The sequence below is a fragment of the Salmo trutta genome, chromosome 4, assembly GCF_901001165.1.
Source record: "Salmo trutta chromosome 4, fSalTru1.1, whole genome shotgun sequence".
NCBI lineage: Eukaryota > Metazoa > Chordata > Actinopteri > Salmoniformes > Salmonidae > Salmo > Salmo trutta.
In genome coordinates, this window is record NC_042960.1 from 57,846,256 (window position 1) to 57,867,238 (window position 20,983).

General features: G+C 43.3%; 1 protein-coding gene across 4 annotated transcripts in view; it reads left to right on the plus strand.

Moving 5' to 3' along the window:
* LOC115192700 (RNA-binding Raly-like protein) overlaps positions 1 to 19,850 on the plus strand; it is a 67,060-nt gene extending 47,210 nt beyond the window's left edge. For 2 of the 4 annotated variants that reach the window (XM_029751479.1, XM_029751481.1), the window contains 5 exons: positions 10,627 to 10,793; positions 14,670 to 14,783; positions 15,240 to 15,394; positions 18,584 to 18,631; positions 19,106 to 19,850. In XM_029751479.1, coding sequence (XP_029607339.1) covers positions 10,627 to 10,793; positions 14,670 to 14,783; positions 15,240 to 15,394; positions 18,584 to 18,622 — 475 coding nt within the window. In that variant the 3' untranslated portion in view covers positions 18,623 to 18,631; positions 19,106 to 19,850. Of the gene's footprint in view, positions 1 to 10,626; positions 10,794 to 14,669; positions 14,784 to 15,239; positions 15,395 to 18,583; positions 18,651 to 19,105 lie in introns of all 4 variants that reach the window. The other 2 variants (XM_029751480.1, XM_029751482.1) reach the window with 2 other exon arrangements.
* Positions 19,851 to 20,983: the final 1,133 nt, after the last annotated feature.

The window sequence follows — 20,983 nt, forward strand, 5'->3', positions numbered from 1 at the left end:
ACTGAGAAAGCGTCTCTATCTCCATCAATGTCGTAGAGCAGCTGATGCTTTGTATAGAGGGACAGCATTGATAGGGGTTTATGAAATATGATCTCATGTCCAGATATAACTGTGAAGATGTATTGACTGTAAGCAATTTTAAACTGCCTAGTACCAAGGGTACACAATTTAAACCTGTCAGAGTTGGGGAACCTTGGGGCAATTGTTTTCTGATTACCCCATTGCACCGTTTAAATTGACCTTGATGTGTCCTTATTCACAGCTACAGTAGCAAGACTTATTAACAGGGTTTTCCCTGTGGATTACTTTAGGTGAAATAGCTCCTATTTCTGTACACTGAAAATGTCAATTTCACAGATAGAGAATAACCTGGCTAATATACTGTTGTCCTTAGAGGTAGTGAAATAAGGAACCATGTATCTACGGGTATTTCCGTCAACGAGGCATCTTCTGGTGTGTGTGTGTGTGTGTGCGTGTGTGTGCGTGCGTGTGGGTGATTCTTGCAAAATCTTGGTTTTAAAGACTTCAAACATGAAACCTTTAAAAAGACTTGCATCAAAAAAATTCATTTTGAGACATTAATAACAAGGTCTGAAGTGTTTGTGAGCATTCATTTAAAAACATTTACTGACAATTTAACACTTTTTGAACATATTTTCCGAAAAAATTATTTAAAAATCTCATTACTGGAACGGTCTGAAAACTTCAAGACCATTAGGAAAGCTTATATATTTTCACATTTTTAAAACATATATTATTAACAGTCATGCACAGTTACTTGAAACTCTGAAATAATATATATTTTTAAATTAACATTTTTATTTGATTTTGACTGATTTCTCTCAGTCCCGCAACACCTACCACAATCTACAACCTAATATTTTTGATATTTCATTGAAACCTGACATATTTTCAAAATGATGTCGCAAGCCTGAAAGAACATAACGTATAGATTCTGCACATGCATTTAAAAGCAAACGACTATTTTTCCATTCATTAAATGAACACCTGTTACGGTAATGATACATAGGTTTCGGGAATGAGGTTGATGATTTCGGTAATGATAATAAGTATACTAAGACTGAGGTATGGTTAAACATTATACAATTTGATGTAGAAAATAAATGAGATAATATTGGCACAATCATTGATTCAAGTTAAATCAATTTCATTTTGCAGTGCTTCAAAAGTATGTAACATTGCGAAAGTATTCACCCCCTTGGCATTTTTCCTATTTTGTTGCATTACGACCTGTAATTGAAATGGATTTTCATTTGAATTTAATGTAATGGACATACACAAAATAGTCCAAATTGGTGAAGTGAAATATAAAATAAAACATTTTAAACAGAAAAGTGGTGCGTGCATATGTATTCACCCACTTTGCCATGAAGCCCCTAAATAAGATCTGGTGCAACCAATTACCTTCAAAAGTCACACAATTAGTTAAATAAAGTCCACCTGTGTGCAATCTAAGTGTCACATGATCTGTCAATTGATTTCAGTATAAATACAGTAGAAGTCGGAAGTTTACATAGACCTTTGCCAAATACATTTAAACTCAGTTTTTCACAATTCCTGACATTTAATCCTAGTAAAAGTTCCTTGTCTTAGGTCAGATAGGGTCACCACTTTATTTTAAGAATGTGAAATGTCAGAATAATAATAGAGAGAATGATTTATTTACACCTTCAAACTCAGTGCCTCTTTGCTTGACATCATGGGAAAATCAAAATAAATCAATCAAGACCTCCACAAGTCTGTCTCATCCTTGGGAGCAATTTCCAAACGCCTGAAGGTACCATGTTCATCTGTACAAACAATAGTACGCAAGTATAAACACCATGGGACCATGCAGCTGTCATACCGCCCAGGAAGGAGACGCGTTCTGTCTCCTAGAGATGAACGTACTTTGGTGTGAAAAGTGCAAATCAATCCCGGAACAACAGCAAAGGACCTTGTGAAGATGCTGGAGGAAACAGGTACAAAAGTATCTATATCCACAGTAAAACGAGTCCTATATCGACATAACCTGAAAGGCCACTCGGCAAGGAAGAAGCCACTGCTCCAAAACCGCCATAAAAAAGCCAGACTACAGTTTGCAACTGCACATGGGGACAAAGATCGTACTTTTTGGAGAAATGTCCTCTGGTCTGATGAAACAAAAATCGAACTGTTTGGCCATAATGACCATCATTATGTTTGGAGGAAAAAGGGGGAGACTTGCAAGCCAAAGAACACCATCCCAACCGTGAAGCACGGGGATGGCAGCATCATGTTGTGGGGGTGCATTGCTGCAGGAGGGACGGTGCACTTCACAAAATAGATGGCATCATGAGGCAGGAAAGTTATGTGGAAATGGGTCTTCCAAATGGACAATGACCCCAAGCACTTCCAAAGTTGTGGCAAAATGGCTTAAGGACAACAAAGTCAAGGTATTCATCACAAAGCTCTGACCTCAATCCTATAGAACATTTGTGGGCAGAACTGAAAAAGTGTGTGCGAGCAAGGAGGCCTACAAACCTGACTCAGTTACACCAGCTCTGTCAGGAGGAATGGGCAAAAATTCACCCAACTTATCGTGGGAAGCTTGTGGAAGGCTACCTGAAACGTTTGACCAAGTTAAACAATTTAAAGGCAATGCTACCAAATACTAATATAGTGTATGTAAACTTCTGACCCACTGGGAATATGATGAAAGAAATAAAAGCTGGAATAAATCCTTCTCTCTACTATTATTCTGACATTTCACATTCTTAAAATAAAGTGGTGATCCTACCTGACCTAAGACAGGGAATTTTTACAAGGATTAAATGTCAGGAATTGTGAAAAACTGAGCTTAAATGTATTTGGCTAAGGTCTATGTAAACTTCCGACTTCAACTATATATATATATATATATATATATATATATACACATACAGTTATAAGATGAGAATGCTGTTGCGGAGGATCAGGAACCTTAGCATGTTTTGCTAACAATAGAGAAGACATGATGACTAAGAAAATGTTTACTCAATGTGCATAATTAGACATTAATGAAGTATATTTTCATAGAAAATTTGAAATCGAACTTTTTTCTAAATGTGGAAACCTACCTGTATCGGTAATGATAATCAATACTGTCGTGTATGCAGTCTGACAAGAGAAAGTTTATCTGGAGAAATATAAAGAGATCTGCTTACCTGGTAGCCATCTTGAAGGTACTGGCAGATGTGTTGCTTCATTCAAAGTCAAACTTTGTTAAGAATTCTCTGTGTGTGTGTAAACAGTCCTTCAAAAATGTTGTAGAGGATGAGAACATCAGTCATGGACACTTCATTTTTCCACTATTTTTTCATTATTATTATACATGAATATTCAGTTAATATTTTTTCTGTCATTTGAAACATCTAGTTGAACATCCATTTATTTTTTTCAGAATATTTTCATTTTACTCTGTATAAATTACAACATTAACATACATTCAGACAGAGCTGGACGTGTTGCGGTAGTGACAATTTCAGCAGAAAATGCAATAAAATACAAAAATAATTAATTCCTAAGTTGAAATTACTATTTGTGCAAGGTAGAGAACACTATTATCTGTATTATGATATTTTGTTATATTACTAAATGACATGTTTTATATTTAAAATCACTACTGCCGTGATATTTTAATGGTTTCATGGGAATGACCGGCGTTGTAACGATCGTCGTGCAGGAAGGAAGAAGTGGACCAAGGCGCAGCTGGGAGCGAACACATGTTATTTATTTCAGACTGAAATAACACGGTCAAAACAGAGAATAAACGTATCGCTACTGCTCAAACAAAAAGAGACAACAACCCACAAACATCGTGGGGGGGAAAGGAACTTAAATATGATTCCCCAATCAGAGGCAACTAGCGACAGCTGTCTCTGATTGGGAATCGACAGAACCCAACATAGAAATACGCCCCAAAGCAAGGCTATACCAAAAACATAGAAAATAAACTATAGAAATGCCACACCCTGACCAAAATAGAAGAGTTCACCTGGTCAGGGCGTGACAGGCGTGTATGTCAACAACCCAACAAATATTTGACACATGCTTTGTGAACAAACAGGTGTAGTTATCGTTATATAAAGATGGTTGACGTTTTACGTGTTCCTAACCAGTTGTGTTTTTTTGCTATTTTCTTTACGTTGTTTGTTACTTTTTTTCTCTTCTTATTTTGTACATAATGTTGCTGCTACTGTCTCTTATGACCGAAAATAACTTCTAGACATCAGAACTGAGATTACTCACCACAAACTGGCAGAATGCTTTTTTTCCTTTAATGAGCCCGACATGAATGACATACTGCTTTCCCGGGAACAGGCCCAGATCCCCGTCATTTGCGTGAAGAGAAGGGGGAGAAAAAGGGGCTGGAGGGCGGGCTGACTTCTGAGAATTCCTAGGCAATCGAATAAACCTCCACTGCCTTCCATTCTGCTAGCAAACGTGCAATCTTTGGAAAATAAAATCGATAACCTACGCAGAAGATTAAACTACCAACGGGACATTAAAAACTGTAATAATCTTATTGTGGCTGAACGATGACACTATCAACATACAGCTGGCTGGTTATACACTGTATCGGCAGGATAGAACAGCGGTGTCTGGTAAGACAAGGGGCGGCGGACTACTGGTGCACAATATTTAAAGAAGTCTCAAGGTTTTGCTCGCCTGAGGTAAAGTATCTCATGATAAGCTGTAGACCACTCTATCTACCTAGAGAGTTTTCATCTGTATTTTTCGGAGCTGTCTACATACCACCACAGACTGATGCTGGCACTAAGACCGCACTCAATGAGCTGTATTCCGCCATAAGCAAACAGGAAAACGCTCACCCAGAGGCGGCGCTTCTAGTGGCTGGGGACTTTAATGCAGGGAAACTTAAATCCGTCTTACCAAATTTCTATCAGCATATTAAATGTGCAACCAGAGGGAAAAAAAAACTCTGGACCACCTTTACTTCACACACAGAGAACCATGCAAAGCTTTCCCTCACACTCCATTTGGCAAATCTGACCATAATTCTATCCTCCTGATTCCTGCATACAAGCAAAAATTAAAGCAGGAAGCACCAGTGATTAGATCAATAAAAAAGTGGTCAGATGAAGCAGATGCTAAGCTACAGGACTGTTTTACTGGCACAGACTGGAATATGTTCCTGGATTCCTCCGATGGCATTGAGAAGTATACCACATCAGTCATTGGCTTCATCAATAAGTGCATCGATGACATTGTCCCCACAGTGACCGTAGATACATACCCCAACCAGAAGCCATGGATTACAGGCAACATCCACACTGAGCTAAAGGCTAGAGCTGCCGCTTTCAAGGAGTGGGACTCTAACCCGGAAGCTTATAAGAAATCCCACTATGCCCTCCGACGAAACATCAAACAGTCAAATCGTCAATTCAGGACTTAGATTGAATCGTACTACACCGGCTCTGATACTCGTCGGATGTGGCAGGGCTTGAAAACCATTACAGACTACAAAGGGAAGCACAGCCGAGAGCTGCCCAGTGACATGAGCCTACCAGACGAGCTAAACTACTTCTATGCTCGCTTCGAGGCAAATAACACTGAAACATGCATGAGAGCTGTAGTCAATTAACAACATTCTCACATAGGTGTTCCTTTTGTCCAGGTGGGAAAGGGCAGTGTGGAGTGCAATAGAGATTGTGTCATCTGTTGATTTGTTTTGGAGTGAACAAGGTTAAGGGCAGAGAAGCTTGTTTGACATTAAGAAAGCTTTGTTGTAGAGCATTTAACACAAAATCCAGGGAGGGGCCAGCTGAGTATAAGACTATTATCTGCATATAAATGGATGAGAGTGCTTCCTACTGCCTGAGCTATGTTGTTGATGTAAATTGGAAAGAGTGTGGGGTCTAGGATCGAGGTACAACCTTGGTGACAGGCAGTGGCTGCGACAGCAGATGTTCTGAATTTACACACTGCACTCTTTGAGAGAGGTAGTTAGCAAACCAGGCAAAAGACCCCTCAGAGACACCAATACTCCTTAGCCGACCAACAAGAATGGAATGGTCTATCATATCAAAAGCATTGGACAAGTCAATAAAATAGCAGCACAACATTGCTTAGAATCAAGGGCAATGGTGACATCATTTAGTACCTTTAAGGTTGCAGTGACACATCAATAACCTGAGCAGAAACTGGTTTGCATACCAGAGAGAATACTATAGACATCAAGAAAGCCAGTTAGTTGATTACTGACACGTTTTTCCAACATTTTTGATAAACAGGGCAAGATAGAAATTGGCCTATAATAACAGTTAGGATCAACTTGATCTCCCCATTTAAATAAAGGATGTACCGTGACTGCCTTCCAAGCAATGGAAATCTCCCCAGAGAGGAGAGACAGGTTATAAAGGTCAGAGAGAGGCTCAGCGAATAGTAGGGGTTGCAAACTTAAAGAAGAAAGGATCTAAACCATCTGACCCAGATGTTATTTTGGGGTCAAGTTTAAGGAGCTCCTTTAGCACCTCAGACTCAGTGACTGCCTGCAGGGAGAAACTGTGTGGCGGAGCGGTGAAAAAGCATCAGGGCTAGTCGCATTAGAAGGGGTGGGAGATGATGAAGTGTTGGACGGGCAAGGAAGCATGGCTGAGTCAAATAGGAATCCTGACTTTATCAAGTGGTGATTATAGAACTCAGCCATGTGCTTCTTGTCAGTAACAACCACATCATCAACATTAAGGGACATGGGAAGCTGTGAGGAGGAGGGTTTATTCTCCAGGTCTTTCACCGTTTTCCAGAACTTCTTGGGGTTAGACCCACAGAGAGAGAACTGCTCCTTGAATACCTAACTTTGGCCTTCCGGATAGCCTAAATGCACTTATTTCTTATTTGCCTGAATGACAGGATTTGTGTGCCGAGCTTTTCACCAAATGGTGTTCTTGAGGTGGAGTAACTCAGTCGGATCACGGTCGAACCAGGGCCTGAACTTGTTTTTCATTCAAATGTTCTTTACGGGGGCGTACTTGTTAACAATACCACTGAAAATATAAAAAAAGAAGGTCCAAGCATCTTCAACAGAGGGGATCAAGCTGATTCTATACCAATTTACAGAAGCTCGGTCGTGAAGGAAGGCTTGACATTAAAGTTTTTCAGCAAGCGTCTGTGGCAAATCAGGACAGGTTTAGCTGAGTAGCCATTACGAACGCAGGCCGTAAAACAGTGATCATTAAGGTCATTACAGAAAACACCAGACTGATTCCTATCAGGACTATTTGAGGATAACATCAAGGAGAGTAGCATTTTCTGGGTGTTTGGAGTCATACCTTGTGGGATTGGTAATAATCTGAGAGTGCTTTAGGGAGTCCCATTGTTTTAAGACTTGGTCAGGTGGTTAAAGCATGCCCCAGTTTAGGTCACCTAGCAGGACAAATTCAGACTGAGTGGGGCCAGGAGAGAGCATAGGGCAGGTAGGGTACAGGCCGGTGCTGATGGTGGCTCAGCCAACAGATCATACGATGCAGTACTTCCCTGAGGGTTGTGGGTAGCAGGGCAGCAGGGTTTTTGTATTGAAACTATCTATTGACCCGCACTGTATCCACATGACCTGGTTGTCAGCCGCTGGTGGTGATTTCACAGATGGATGAACACAGTCTCTCTGTACACAGTCTCTTTGCATAGCTGACTGGATGCCTGGCCGCCCGCCCACTGGTCCGGAGTAAAAACACAGCCCAGGGCGGCGGCAGTGGAGCACTGTGAGGATAGGGGGAATGCCAGGGCAGTGGAGGGAAAAGGGCAGATCGAACAGAGGATGAGTGGAGAGGGGGATGACTGTATGAAAAACAAGGCACTCGCCAGCCAGCTCAGGCATCACTGATAAGTGTTCCATTCAGTCCCATCTCCCCTTTTACAGACACTCTTATGGCCATAGAAATGCAAGGCCTTGCAGTCCGAGTTAAAAAGTATCTTAACTTCATCCTGCACTGGCATTGGATTAGTGATTATATATATACCTATGTCTTCTTATGAAAAACCTAAATCTGTTTTGCACTGCATCCAATAAGAACTTTGGTAATTCTCTCAAACAACATCTTACCCTTTCTCCGAGTCCCAGTCTTCATCTAATATCATTGTCTTTGTGTATTTTCTTAGTATAAAGTAGCTTCCTCCTGAACTTACTTTGAACTGTAGCCTACTGAATAAACCCCTGATTCATTCTCATTGAGCCCAGCATGTCAACAGAGGCCCTGTGTGTGTAAATATGTATTGGCAGTTATCTGCTCTGCTGTGGATTAAAAGCTTACAAAGGTACAGTACTCTCAAAGTAACTCTCTCTCCTTCATGGACTTTTCTTTGTTGCCAGAGAGTACATGTAAGGTAGAGTAGGTCATCATATTCAGAAGTTCTCAGGAAAGTCAACTATATACCCAAAGTTCTTTTTTGCTTCTCTACATTTCTGTAAGACTCATAGACAATAACCACACGCTATAACCACATAGACGGGGCAGCTGCATCTCTGTCAAACTGCACAGTCAGATGATCTGAAACAGCACCGCACCCTCTATTCGCTGGGAAGCACACCACAAGAGGTTGGTGGCACCTTATTACTGGAGGAAGGGCTCCTGGTAACGACTGGGCGGGAATTAGTGGAACGGTATCCAATACATCAAAGACAGTTTCCATATGTTTGATGCCATTCCATTCGCTCCGTTCCAGCCATTATTATGAGCCGTCCTCACCTCAGCAGCTTCCACTGATGCACACACAGCTGCAGTAATCGCTGGTATCAGAAGAGATATTTGAGAGAGAGAGAGAGACCAGCGCAAATCAAAGCACCCCAGACAGTGCTCTTTGGACAAGGGCTATTTAGTGCACCAGGCTATGAGATCAATCTAGAACAGTGATTATAGAGTATACACTCAGTATATAATGGCACCAAATAGCTTATGGATATTATAAACGAGTCCACCATTTAATTTGATTGGCATTAATAACCTTTACTGTAAATTTGTCCGGAGGCAGGTGTTTTCAGTGCTGCCAGCCTGCCAGGGAGATGAAGTCTCATCCTGCAGGGATATGTCTACACTCTTATAAAAAAAGGTGCCAACTAGAACGTTAAAGGGTTTTTTGGCTGTCCCCATAGCAAAACCTTTTGAAGAACCCTTTTTGGTAGCAGGTAGAACCCTTTAGGTTCCAGGTAGAACCCTTTTGGGGGTTCTACCTGGAACCAAAAAGGGTTATCCTAAGGGGACAGCCGAAGAACCATTTGGACCCCTTTTCTAAGAGTGTATTGTCCAGCTCCCTTTTGGGAATTTAGGAACGTTTGCTCTGACACATCAGCAGGCGATTGCTTTAAAGCACATGCTAGCTGGAGAATCTTCAGTTCATGAGAAGGAAAAAAAACAATATAACTGTCTTAACTAGGGCCTGTCACATGGCCAGGAAAGGATCAGGACCCTATTCATAAGCAATGTTCCTTATAATGTTTTTCGACATTGAGCCATTTTCAACTCTGCTGAGCGCAACTTCCTGTTTTCTGTGAACACTGAGGCTGTGCCCGCTTTAAGTTACAGTTTTAACAGTGGGCAAGTAGGCTACTGTGGCTATTTGATCATAATGTAGGCCTACCAGAGTGGTCTACCATCAAAAACAATGGAGAAAAATGCATCCCATATCATTTTAGCATGTAAATAGCTGTTCCATCATTCAGACTACAGTAGCAGCCAATGTGTGGTGTTCAATGTAGGCCTACATGCCATGAGATTTTGAAAAAAAACATGCAGGGCTTGACATTAAGGTGACTGAAGATGTTGTGTTGTTTGATGCAAGAAACTACTTTACAAAATACAATTCATTATTATTCCATACCATTATTACAGAGAATCAGACAAATTATGCTACCCTCTGCCTATTGGCTATTTAGCTTATTCAAGACCGTCTCAAAATACAACTCTGCCACTTTAAGACATAAAAAAAGCTCATTACCTGACTTGCTTTTCAATGATAGCTAAAAATGTACACATTTTGTGCTCTCATAGGAAGCAACCACTCCCTCATTGTTGACTAGAAATTAGCTATAACTGGGCTAATAACTCACTAACTAGCAAAGAATGTGAACAAATGTGCACAGGTGGCTACATGCAGCTCTCACTTTGATCTCAAAACAAGCGCATCTACTTGCGACTGCTCATGCTGTAAAAACGGTCCAGTTCATATTGAATGGCACAGATAGCAATGGCTATTTGCATATAGATCTACTGCAGCTCTGATTGGTTACGGCGCACCGGTCTGTGTAGATTACAGGCCTTGATTGTCAATGCAATAGAATTCTACTCCGATGCGCTCTGCCTACAAGAAAATCTCTTGTAGTTAGTTTTGCATACTAAATCTTGCATAGTTCGTTTTGTTTCAGTATGTTACGTTGAAAGTGGCTAATTTTGCGTTGAATTGAGCACAATTCCCACAGTAGAGCGAACTAAAGGGGAAAAACTAGAAAGTTGAGTGAAGTTCTAACTTGTGCTTCTCTGCGCAGGCTGATATTTCTTCTGTGTGGCAATCCGAGGGAAGCTGCGCTCCCACTGATGTGTGCAACTTAGAGGGAACATTGCTCATAAGTAATATTGTGTATTTTCCCTACAGGGTGTTTGACTACCAGCGTGTCCCAGCCTCCGTAATGCCAGTCCCAGTGGAGCCCAGCCCTATGAAACACTCCCGTGATCCCTCTTTCTCTTCCAGCCTGCACCGCTCCAGAGACAGACCACAGGGCAAGAGGAGCACACAGCGCACCGGCTCTTCCAGGGCCAAGTGTAAGGGACCTCACACACTGTAACATACACACACTCATGCACGCACACATACACAATCTGTCATACTGTGTGACTTACACACTCATGCTGAACGGCGCACTCTATGCAGTCACACACAGTCCCATTCTTACCACACACAGACACACCCTCATCACACACAGTCCTACACTCACCACACACAGTCCCAACCTCACCACACACAGAAACACCCTCATCACACACAGACACACCCTCACCACACAGTCCTACACTCACCACACACAGAAACACCCTCATCACACACAGACACACCCTCACCACACACAGAAACACCCTCATCACACACAGACACACCCTCACCACACACAGAAACACCCTCATCACACACAGACACACCCTCACCACACAGTCCTACACTCACCACACACAGTCCCACCCTCACCACACACAGACACACCCTCACCACACACAGTCCCACCCTCACCACACACAGACACACCCTCACCACACACAGACACACCCTCACCACACACAGTCCCACCCTCACCACACACAGACACACCCTCACCACACACAGAAACACCCTCACCACACCCAGACACAACCTCACCACACAGAAACACCCTCACCACACACAGAAACACCCTCATCACACACAGACACACCCTCACCACACACAGTCCCACCCTCACCACTCATAGAAACACCCTCACCAAACACAGACACACCCTCACCACACACAGACACACCCTCACCACACACAGACACACCCTCACCACACACAGTCCCACCCTCACCACTCATAGAAACACCCTCACCACACACAGTCCCACCCTCACCACACACAGTCCCACCCTCACCACTCATAGAAACACCCTCACCACACACAGAAGCACCCTCACCACTCATAGAAACACCCTCACCACACACAGTCCCACCCTCACCACTCATAGAAACACCCTCACCACACACAGTCCCACCCATAAAAACAGCTCATTACAGGGAGAATGTAATCTGTGCATGTGCAGTGAACATTTTATCTGGAGTGTGTGAGCATATGAATCCGTGTAGGAGTGTGTATTGTATGCCTGAATGTTCCTCCCTGTGTAATGTCATCCCTACATGGGGAACGGCAGCGCTGGGAGCCCCACAGTACAGTGAGAGGCACCAGATGGTCTCTTCATTAAAAGCTCTCTGCTCCTTCCACTACCAAGCCTACCATACCCAGTCTAGCAGCATGCTGCAATTATACCAAGTTAATAGTGCGTAACAAATAAGAATTGTTTATACTAGTTTATTACAAGCCTTAATAGTTTTTACTGCCAGCCCATCAGAGGGAAATTAGATTGTAGCTGCAGAGGTCGAACAGCTTTTAACAGTAAAGAGTTTCAGGGTTGTGATATGAATGTTCCATTACAGACCACAGGCTACTGGAGAGAGATGTTAAGGGAGACGGTAGGGTGCTTACAGTGATGGCATGAATGACAAGACAAAGTGGAGGATAATTAAGGGAGGCCCGATTGCTTCTGCCAAATTTAAAGCCTGGCGCTGCCCGAAACCAGAAATAACTCTGTTAGTAAATCTGTTAGCTGCTCCTCTATCTCACTCGCTCCCTGCGCGCAGACAGCTCACTCTGCTTATGGGGCTCTGAGGCGGTAACCATAGCAACGGCTCTGCTTGGGCTACTCTGCTCAATGAAGAGACATGAGACCAGTGAGTTGGTAGCTACTTTTCAGCACTCTAAACTCCAACATTATTCTTTTCTGTGAAATAATCTCTCCTGTCTTATATTTGACAAGGTTGAAGCATCTTCTGACACAATGTTATGATGTTATTCAGATATGACTGTACTGCGCAGCAGAGCACGAGCAAATGGCTCAGCTTCAAAATGTTAGTGATACACTATATATACAAAAGTATGTGGACACTCCTTCAAATTAGTGGATTCGGCTATTTCAGCCACACCCGTTACTGACAGGTGTATAAAATCGAGCAAACAGTCCTGCAATCTCCATTGACAAACATTGGCAGTAGAATGGCCTTACTGAAATGTTTTCACTTTTTTACCTTTATTTAACTAGGCAAGTCCGTTAAGAACAAATTCTTATTTTCAATGACGGCCTAGGAACAGTGGGTTAACTGCCTTGTTCAGGGGCAGAACGACAGATTTTTACCTTGTCAGCTCGGGGATTTGATCTTGCAACCTTTTGGTTAGTGTCCTGGCGTCAGTCCCTACACCCAAACAAGGGCACTGCGTTCATCCACCTCTGGCCTGCTGGCCCCCCCTACCTCTGCGGAAGCACAGTTCCCGCTCAGCCCAGTCAAAACTGTTCGCTGCTCTGGCACCCCAATGGTGGAACAAGCTCCCTCACGACACCAGGACAGCGGAGTCAATCACCACCTTCCGGAGACACCTGAAACCCCACCTCTTTAAGGAATACCTGGGATAGGATAAAGTAATCCTTCTAATCCCCCCCCCCCAAAAAAAAGATATAGATGTACTATTGTAAAGTGGTTGTTCCACTGGATATCATAAGGTGAATGCACCAATTTGTAAGTCGCTCTGGATAAGAGCATTGCCTAAATGACGTAAATGTAAATGTAGTGGCCCAACATTCTAACCACTAGGCTACCTGCCGGCCCCCTAAAAACTCTGACTTTCAATGTGACACCGTCATAGGATGCCATCTTTCCAACAAGTCCGTTCGTCAAATTCCTGCCCTGCTAGAGCTGCCTCGGTCAACTGTAAGTGCTGTTATTGTGAAGTGGAAACATCTTGGAGTAACAATGGCTCAGTTGCGAAGTGGTATGCCCCACAAGTTTACAGAATGGGAAAACGAGTGCTGAAGCGTGTAAAAATCGTCTGTCCTCGGTTGCAACATTCACTACCGAGTTCCAAAATGCCTCTGGAAGCAATCTCGTCACAAGAACTGTTCATCAAGAGCTTCATGAAATTAAGCATAGTGCCAACTGTGCTTCTTCACCTGCATTGCTTGCTGTTTGGGGTTTTAGGCTGGGTTTCTGTACAGCACTTTGAGATATCAGCTGATGTAAGAAGGGCTTTATAAATACATTTGATTTGAACTGTAAAGTTTGGTGGAGGAGGAATAACGGTCTGGGGCTGTTTTTCATTGTTTGGGCTAGGCCCTTTAGTTCCAGTAAAGGAAAATCTTAATGCTAAAGCATATAATGACATTCTAGACGATTCTGTACTTCCAACTTTGTGGCAACAGTTTGGGGAAAGCCCTTTCCTGTTACAGTATGACAATGCCCACGTGAACAAAGCGAGGTCCATACAGAAATGGTTAATCGAGATCGGTGTGGAAGAACTTGACTGTCCTGCACAGAGCCCTGACCTCAACTCCATCAAACACCTTTGGGATGAATTGGAATGCCGACTGCGTGCCAGGCCTAATCGCCCAACATCAGTGCCCATCCTCACTCATGCTCTTGTGGCTGAATGGATGCAAGTCCCGGCAGCAATGTCCCAACATCTAGAGGACAGCCTTCCCAGAAGAGTGGAGGCTGTTATAGCAGCAAAGAGGCGACCAACTCCATATTAATGCCCATGGTTTTGGAATGAGATGTTCGATGAGCATGTGTCCACATACTTTTGGTCATGTAGTGTACATTTAGTGATACCTGAGCCCTGGCCGTACCCTAGTTGTTGAAGAAAAAACAGGCCCTACCCGGCCCTAACCCCATGTATAATGTCAGGGCGGGTTGGACTCGGGTCGGGTAGCAGAGCTCTAGTCTGTTTCTACACTTTTAAACTCCTCTGGGCCCAATCCTTTTTTAAGACCTACACTCATACATTTATGTCAATGGGAGATTTGTGCAAAAGAGGATTCATCCTTATCTTTCTTTCTCTTACTCTCTCCCACTCTCTCTCTGCAGTGAAGATGGCAGAGCTGCTGGCCATAAAGCGGGAGTTAACTCTGATCAAGGTGCAGATTGACGGACTGCTCGACAGCGTGGACAAGATGGACAGACAGAGGAAGGACCACTCAGGTAGAAGAGCTTGGCTGGAGGCTGGGGAGTTAGTATAAAAGAAACTCTTCATTGGAAGCTTAACTTTGGGAATTTCTCAGATTCTTTAGTGCTACATACGATACAATATTTCTAATGCTCTTGATAAGAGCTAACTGGAGGGGAAACGTATTATTCATTGATGAGAGTAAAGAAAATCTATTCATCATCAGATTGTTGGCCCATTATGACTCCTATTTATTATCGATTGGGACATCTTGCATCAGTGAGCACTACATCCAAAATGTTGTGTACAGGATTGGCAGGTGGACTAATGTGACGCTATCTGCAACGACAGGAGTAAAAAAAAAACACGGTTAAAATCAGGGCTATATTTTCCATGGAAAGCTGAGGTGCACTGAAAACAGAGCCTACTGTACTATTGCTTACACAATGTCTCTCTCTGTGTGTGTGTGCGCGTGTGTGTCTGTGGTCCAGATTCACCTCCTACCCAGGAGGGCAGTGTGTCGGACTCAGTGAGCAGTCTGGAAGATTCTCCCGTCAGCCTCCCGCACAGACAGAGGGAGAGCCCAGAGCCTGGAGAGGCCAGCGATGATGACCAACACCTCCAACACTACCAGCTCCACTGCAGGGTAAACGATACATCATTCTGCCTCCCTCTACTGGAGACACAACACTACCAGCTCCACTGCAGGGTAAACGATACATCATTCTGCCTCCCTCTACTGGAGACACAACACTACCAGCTCCACTGCAGGGTAAACGATACATCATTCTGCCTCCCTCTACTGGAGACACAACACTACCAGCTCCACTGCAGGGTAAACAATACATCATTCTGCCTCCCTCTACTGGAAACTCAACACTACCAGCTCCACTGCAGGGTAAACAATACATCATTCTGCCTCCCTCTACTGGAGACTCAACACTACCAGCTCCACTGCAGGGTAAACAATACATCATTCTGCCTCCCTCTACTGGAGACACAACACTACCAGCTCCACTGCAGGGTAAACAATACATCATTCTGCCTCCCTCTACTGGAGACACAACACTACCAGCTCCACTGCAGGGTAAACAATACATCATTCTGCCTCCCTCTACTGGAGACACAACACTACCAGCTCCACTGCAGGGTAAACAATACATCATTCTGCCTCCCTCTACTGGAGACACAACACTACCAGCTCCACTGCAGGGTAAACAATACATCATTCTGCCTCCCTCTACTGGAGACACAACACTACCAGCTCCACTGCAGGGTAAACAATACATCATTCTGCCTCCCTCTACTGGAGACACAACACTACCAGCTCCACTGCAGGGTAAACAATACATCATTCTGCCTCCCTCTACTGGAGACACAACACTACCAGCTCCACTGCAGGGTAAACAATACATCATTCTGCCTCCCTCTACTGGAGACACAACACTACCAGCTCCACTGCAGGGTAAACAATACATCATTCTGCCTCCCTCTACTGGAGACACAACACTACCAGCTCCACTGCAGGGTAAACAATACATCATTCTGCCTCCCTCTACTGGAGACTCAACACTACCAGCTCCACTGCAGGGTAAACAATACATCATTCTGCCTCCCTCTACTGGAGACACAACACTACCAGCTCCACTGCAGGGTACACGATACATCATTCTGCCTCCCTCTACTGGAGACACAACACTACCAGCTCCACTGCAGGGTAAACGATACATCATTCTGCCTCCCTCTACTGGAGACTCAACACTTCCAGCTCCACTGCAGGGTAAACAATACATCATTCTGCCTCCCTCTACTGGAAACACAACACTACCAGCTCCACTGCAGGGTAAACAATACATCATTCTGCCTCCCTCTACTGGAGACACAACACTACCAGCTCCACTGCAGGGTAAACAATACATCATTCTGCCTCCCTCTACTGGAGACTCAACACTACCAGCTCCACTGCAGGGTAAACAATACATCATCCTGCCTCCCTCTACTGGAGACACAACACTACCAGCTCCACTGCAGGGTAAACAATACATCATTCTGCCTCCCTCTACTGGAGACACAACACTACCAGCTCCACTGCAGGGTAAACAATACATCATTCTGCCTCCCTCTACTGGAGACACAACACTACCAGCTCCACTGCAGGGTAAACGATACATCATTCTGCCTCCCTCTACTGGAGACACAACACTACCAGCTCCACTGCAGGGTAAACGATACATCATTCTGCCTCCCTCTACTGGAGACACAACACTACCAGCTCCACTGCAGTGTAAACGATGCCTCCCTCTACTGGAGACTCAACAATACCAGCTCCACTGCAGGGTAAACGATACATCATTCTGCCTCCCTCTACTGGAGACACAACACTACCAGCTCCACTGCAGGGTAAACAATACATCATTCTGCCTCCCTCTACTGGAGACACAACACTACCAGCTCCACTGCAGGGTAAACAATACATCATTCTGCCTCCCTCTACTGGAGACACAACACTACCAGCTCCACTGCAGGGTAAACAATACATCATTCTGCCTCCCTCTACTGGAGACACAACACTACCAGCTCCACTGCAGGGTAAACAATACATCATTCTGCCTCCCTCTACTGGAGACACAACACACCTGCACCACCAGTAACAACTTCTGTGTGGGCTGTTTGTCAACGTTTTCTGAAAGTCAATATCTTAGCATATTAGCTGTCACTGTTGGTTGTCATAATTATCTAGAAGTGGGTGGGTGTTATTGAACAAGGAGAGCAAGATATTGGTAGAAAAATAATTGATTATTTACTAGCTTATTGTCATTTTTTCCAAAGAGTAATTATCTGCAATTACAGCCAAGTGTCTGCCTACCTGTCTGACACAATAAGGGTTCTGGTTCTGTACCACTGTTCATTATCTATGCCAGGCCGTGAGTGCGACATGCTCACTGAGTCCGACACACTGCATGTTGGCATGCATTGTCATGAATCTTGTCCTGGAGGCAGCTCTGCAGAGTGGTCTCTAGCCGGCACAGCCACCAAGACATACATCTGATTTTAAACTTAACCTTAACCACACAGTAAAAAGTGAATTCTGAAGATATAGGCAATTATACTTTTCAGCAGGCCCATCTAGTGATAATTGCTCAGTGTTGCCTACAGGGCAAGATTCATGACAATTTTATTAATTTATTTTTATTGTACCTTTATTTAACTAGGCAAGTCAGTTAAGAACAAATTCTTATTTTTAATGACAGCCTAGGAACAGTGGGTTAACTGCCTTGTTCAGGGGCAGAATGACAGATTTTTACCTTGTCAGCTCAGGGATTTGATTTTGCAACCTTCCGGTTATTAGTCCAACACTGTAACCACTAGGCTACCTGCCGCCAATAAACCTCAACCTGCGGCTGTGTGGGCTGAGCTGTAGGTGGGTTCACCAGGCAGGTGAATCATTGTTTCTCTGACAGTTGAGGGGGAAGGGGGAGGAAGATGGAATGTATGAATAGAGGAGAAGATTGTTAACCAGTCAACCACTGTACTGCATTCCAAATCTGCCTCAATGGCAAGGGGTAATTCCACCTCCTAAGGTTGCCAGGCAGTGTCACTCATCCCTCCTAAACTTGGTTATGTGCTGACATGACAAACACTGTGCTATATTTGCTCATCTCCATTTAGAAACCATCACTTTCACCGATCAAAAAGTGATCTCCAAAATTACCACAGCTGGGCATTTGATTAAGTTGATTTTGTTGGTCGATTAAAATATCCTGATTGCGCTGTGACTGTAATTCTCCATCTGTGCATCTGTTTAAAGTCTTCTCTCTGTCTTTTGGTTTCTCAGATAAATAACCATCAATCTGATCTGGAGGATGACATGTGAGGAGATCAGGTGTGTATGGCTAATAAAGGTGATTTGACAGAACTATATCACTAAAAAGTATTGTTTGCATTGGAATGCTGTGTAACAAGTATAGGTTAATATATTGTGATATCGAGGTGCTTATGTTGTTGAAAATGGTCTCGGATCATGATGTACATACTGTACATATGAATTATTGAATGGTGTAGATGACCAGGTGTCGTTCACTCTTGGTGATGATGTATTTTTAATTAGGAAAACTTTATGTTGATTTTGGTTTTAAGACCAATGATGGAATGTACAGTACATTAACTTGAAACTGCACTCGCACTGTTGCACTTTTGTACTTTGTAAAGCAATTTAATGATCTTCAGGATTATGTGCTCCTGATAATGTTTAATGTCTGTTTTATGTGGTGAAGCCAAAAACAAATTTCCACATTGCGTGGACCAATAAAGTTTTTTAAATTTAAATTCTCCATCTTCTCACTTTTACTCACTCTAGACTCAAGGACCTCAGTGACAGCAGCACACAGAGATGGAGGGGGATTGAAGTGAAAGGAGGCGTGATCATCTCTAATCACAGTCAACATGGACACAACCCTCAAATAAATATACTGTTCATTACAAAGTAGAGCTAGGGCGATAAACTGGAAATTATCGACAAGAACCATACCAATCACTTATCGCAGGCATTTTGCTGATATCGTTCATTACGATAAGTAGCCTATACTAGAGAAATGTGAAGTTTGAAATGAAATCAGTTTGCTAAAATGGGTGATAGTCATTGGACAATTGATGGCTACAACCATCACACTAGTAGTAGTAGGTTAAAGAATAATAATAAAAACTGGTGCACATTAATGTTAAAAACGTGTCATTCTATTTATCGTAATTGCATTAATTCAGGCAATTTTTCGCAATATGGATTTGGTCCATATCGCCCAGCTGTGTTACAAAGTTGGATCTTCAGTGAATTGTTTTGTTTGATGAATAGGACATATCTCCCTGGTTACCCTCCCTGGTTACCCTCGGTTCCTTTATCACAGTCAGATTCTGCTCACCTTCGTGTCTCCATCTCTCCTTTAAAACAAGTTCCTACTGACTTATGGACTCAACAAAATATGGCAGCTTTTTAAAAAAGTGTAGTCTCTTGCGAAAGGGGACTGGCAACCAGTGGTGGTTTTAGCTTGTTTGGCTGCCTGGGTGAACCGCCCTTCAGCAAATCCTATATCACACAAATACACAAATAGAATAACACACTTATAAAGAAGAGAACCGGATTATTTCACTATTGCACTTCACACAAATTAAATTGCAAAACTAATTGCATTACTAATTGCATTAGTACTGTACAAAATTAGAGGTGCGCTATTTGATAGATTCCCCCGCCCCCCCCCACCTCGCTTCCAGTGGGGAGACCTGAGGTCAACCTACCCCGCGCACCTTACCTCGCTTCCAGTGGGGAGACCTGAGGTCAACCTACCCCGCCCCCTCCCCATCTCATACTTCTGAGTGGGAGACCTTCCCAGGCAGTAGCCTGCCTAGCTCACAAACTAGAATCAGGGTGCCCACTTCGACAAAGTTAATTGACCCACAGTCTCACCCGGCGACATTATATCATTGACGTGATGTGCAAATGAGCTATAGAAAACCAATCGCGCAAATGTCACCATTCAGAATTGTTTTATTTTTTTTGTGTGGGCACCCCATGCCGCCCCCGGCAAGATGCCACCATGGGTGGCTGCCAATGTCGCCAATGCCTAAATCCGCCACTGTGGATATGCTTCAGACAGACCGACAACTACATTTTCTCTCAGATTAGAGATAAGGATTTGCAATGCTGTTTGCCACTTACTGTATCCAGTTCGCCACATAATTGGAATGTGTAATAAATCAATTGATATAAAAAGCCATTCAAGATTAACCAGGCAGAGGCAAACAGTATCAGACATCTACACTCGCTGTGCGTTCTCCTGTAATCTTTCCATATTGGTCTCTACCAATTTCCCAGTGTCCACATTAATAAAGACTGTCAGTGTGATAACAGCTGTCTGCATGGTGTTATCACTGGGCTTGTAATCACCATGCCTGTTGTCATTATTTGAAGCCAACCATGTTTGGAACTAACAAAGTGGTGCCGCTATAAAACCCCAGGGACCAGTATGCATGGGGTTATGGCTTTGGTGAATTACAGTGTTAATTTGACTGATTGAGAAACTTGATTACGAACCTAGAGGAGTCACTGCTGTTGTTTAAGAATGGGTACTGCCCTCCCCTCACTGTCACCACTGTAGAAGTGAGATATGTACATGTACAGTAGATGCTGAGTACTTACAGTGAGGGAAAAAAGTATTTGATCCCCTGCTGATTTTGTACGTTT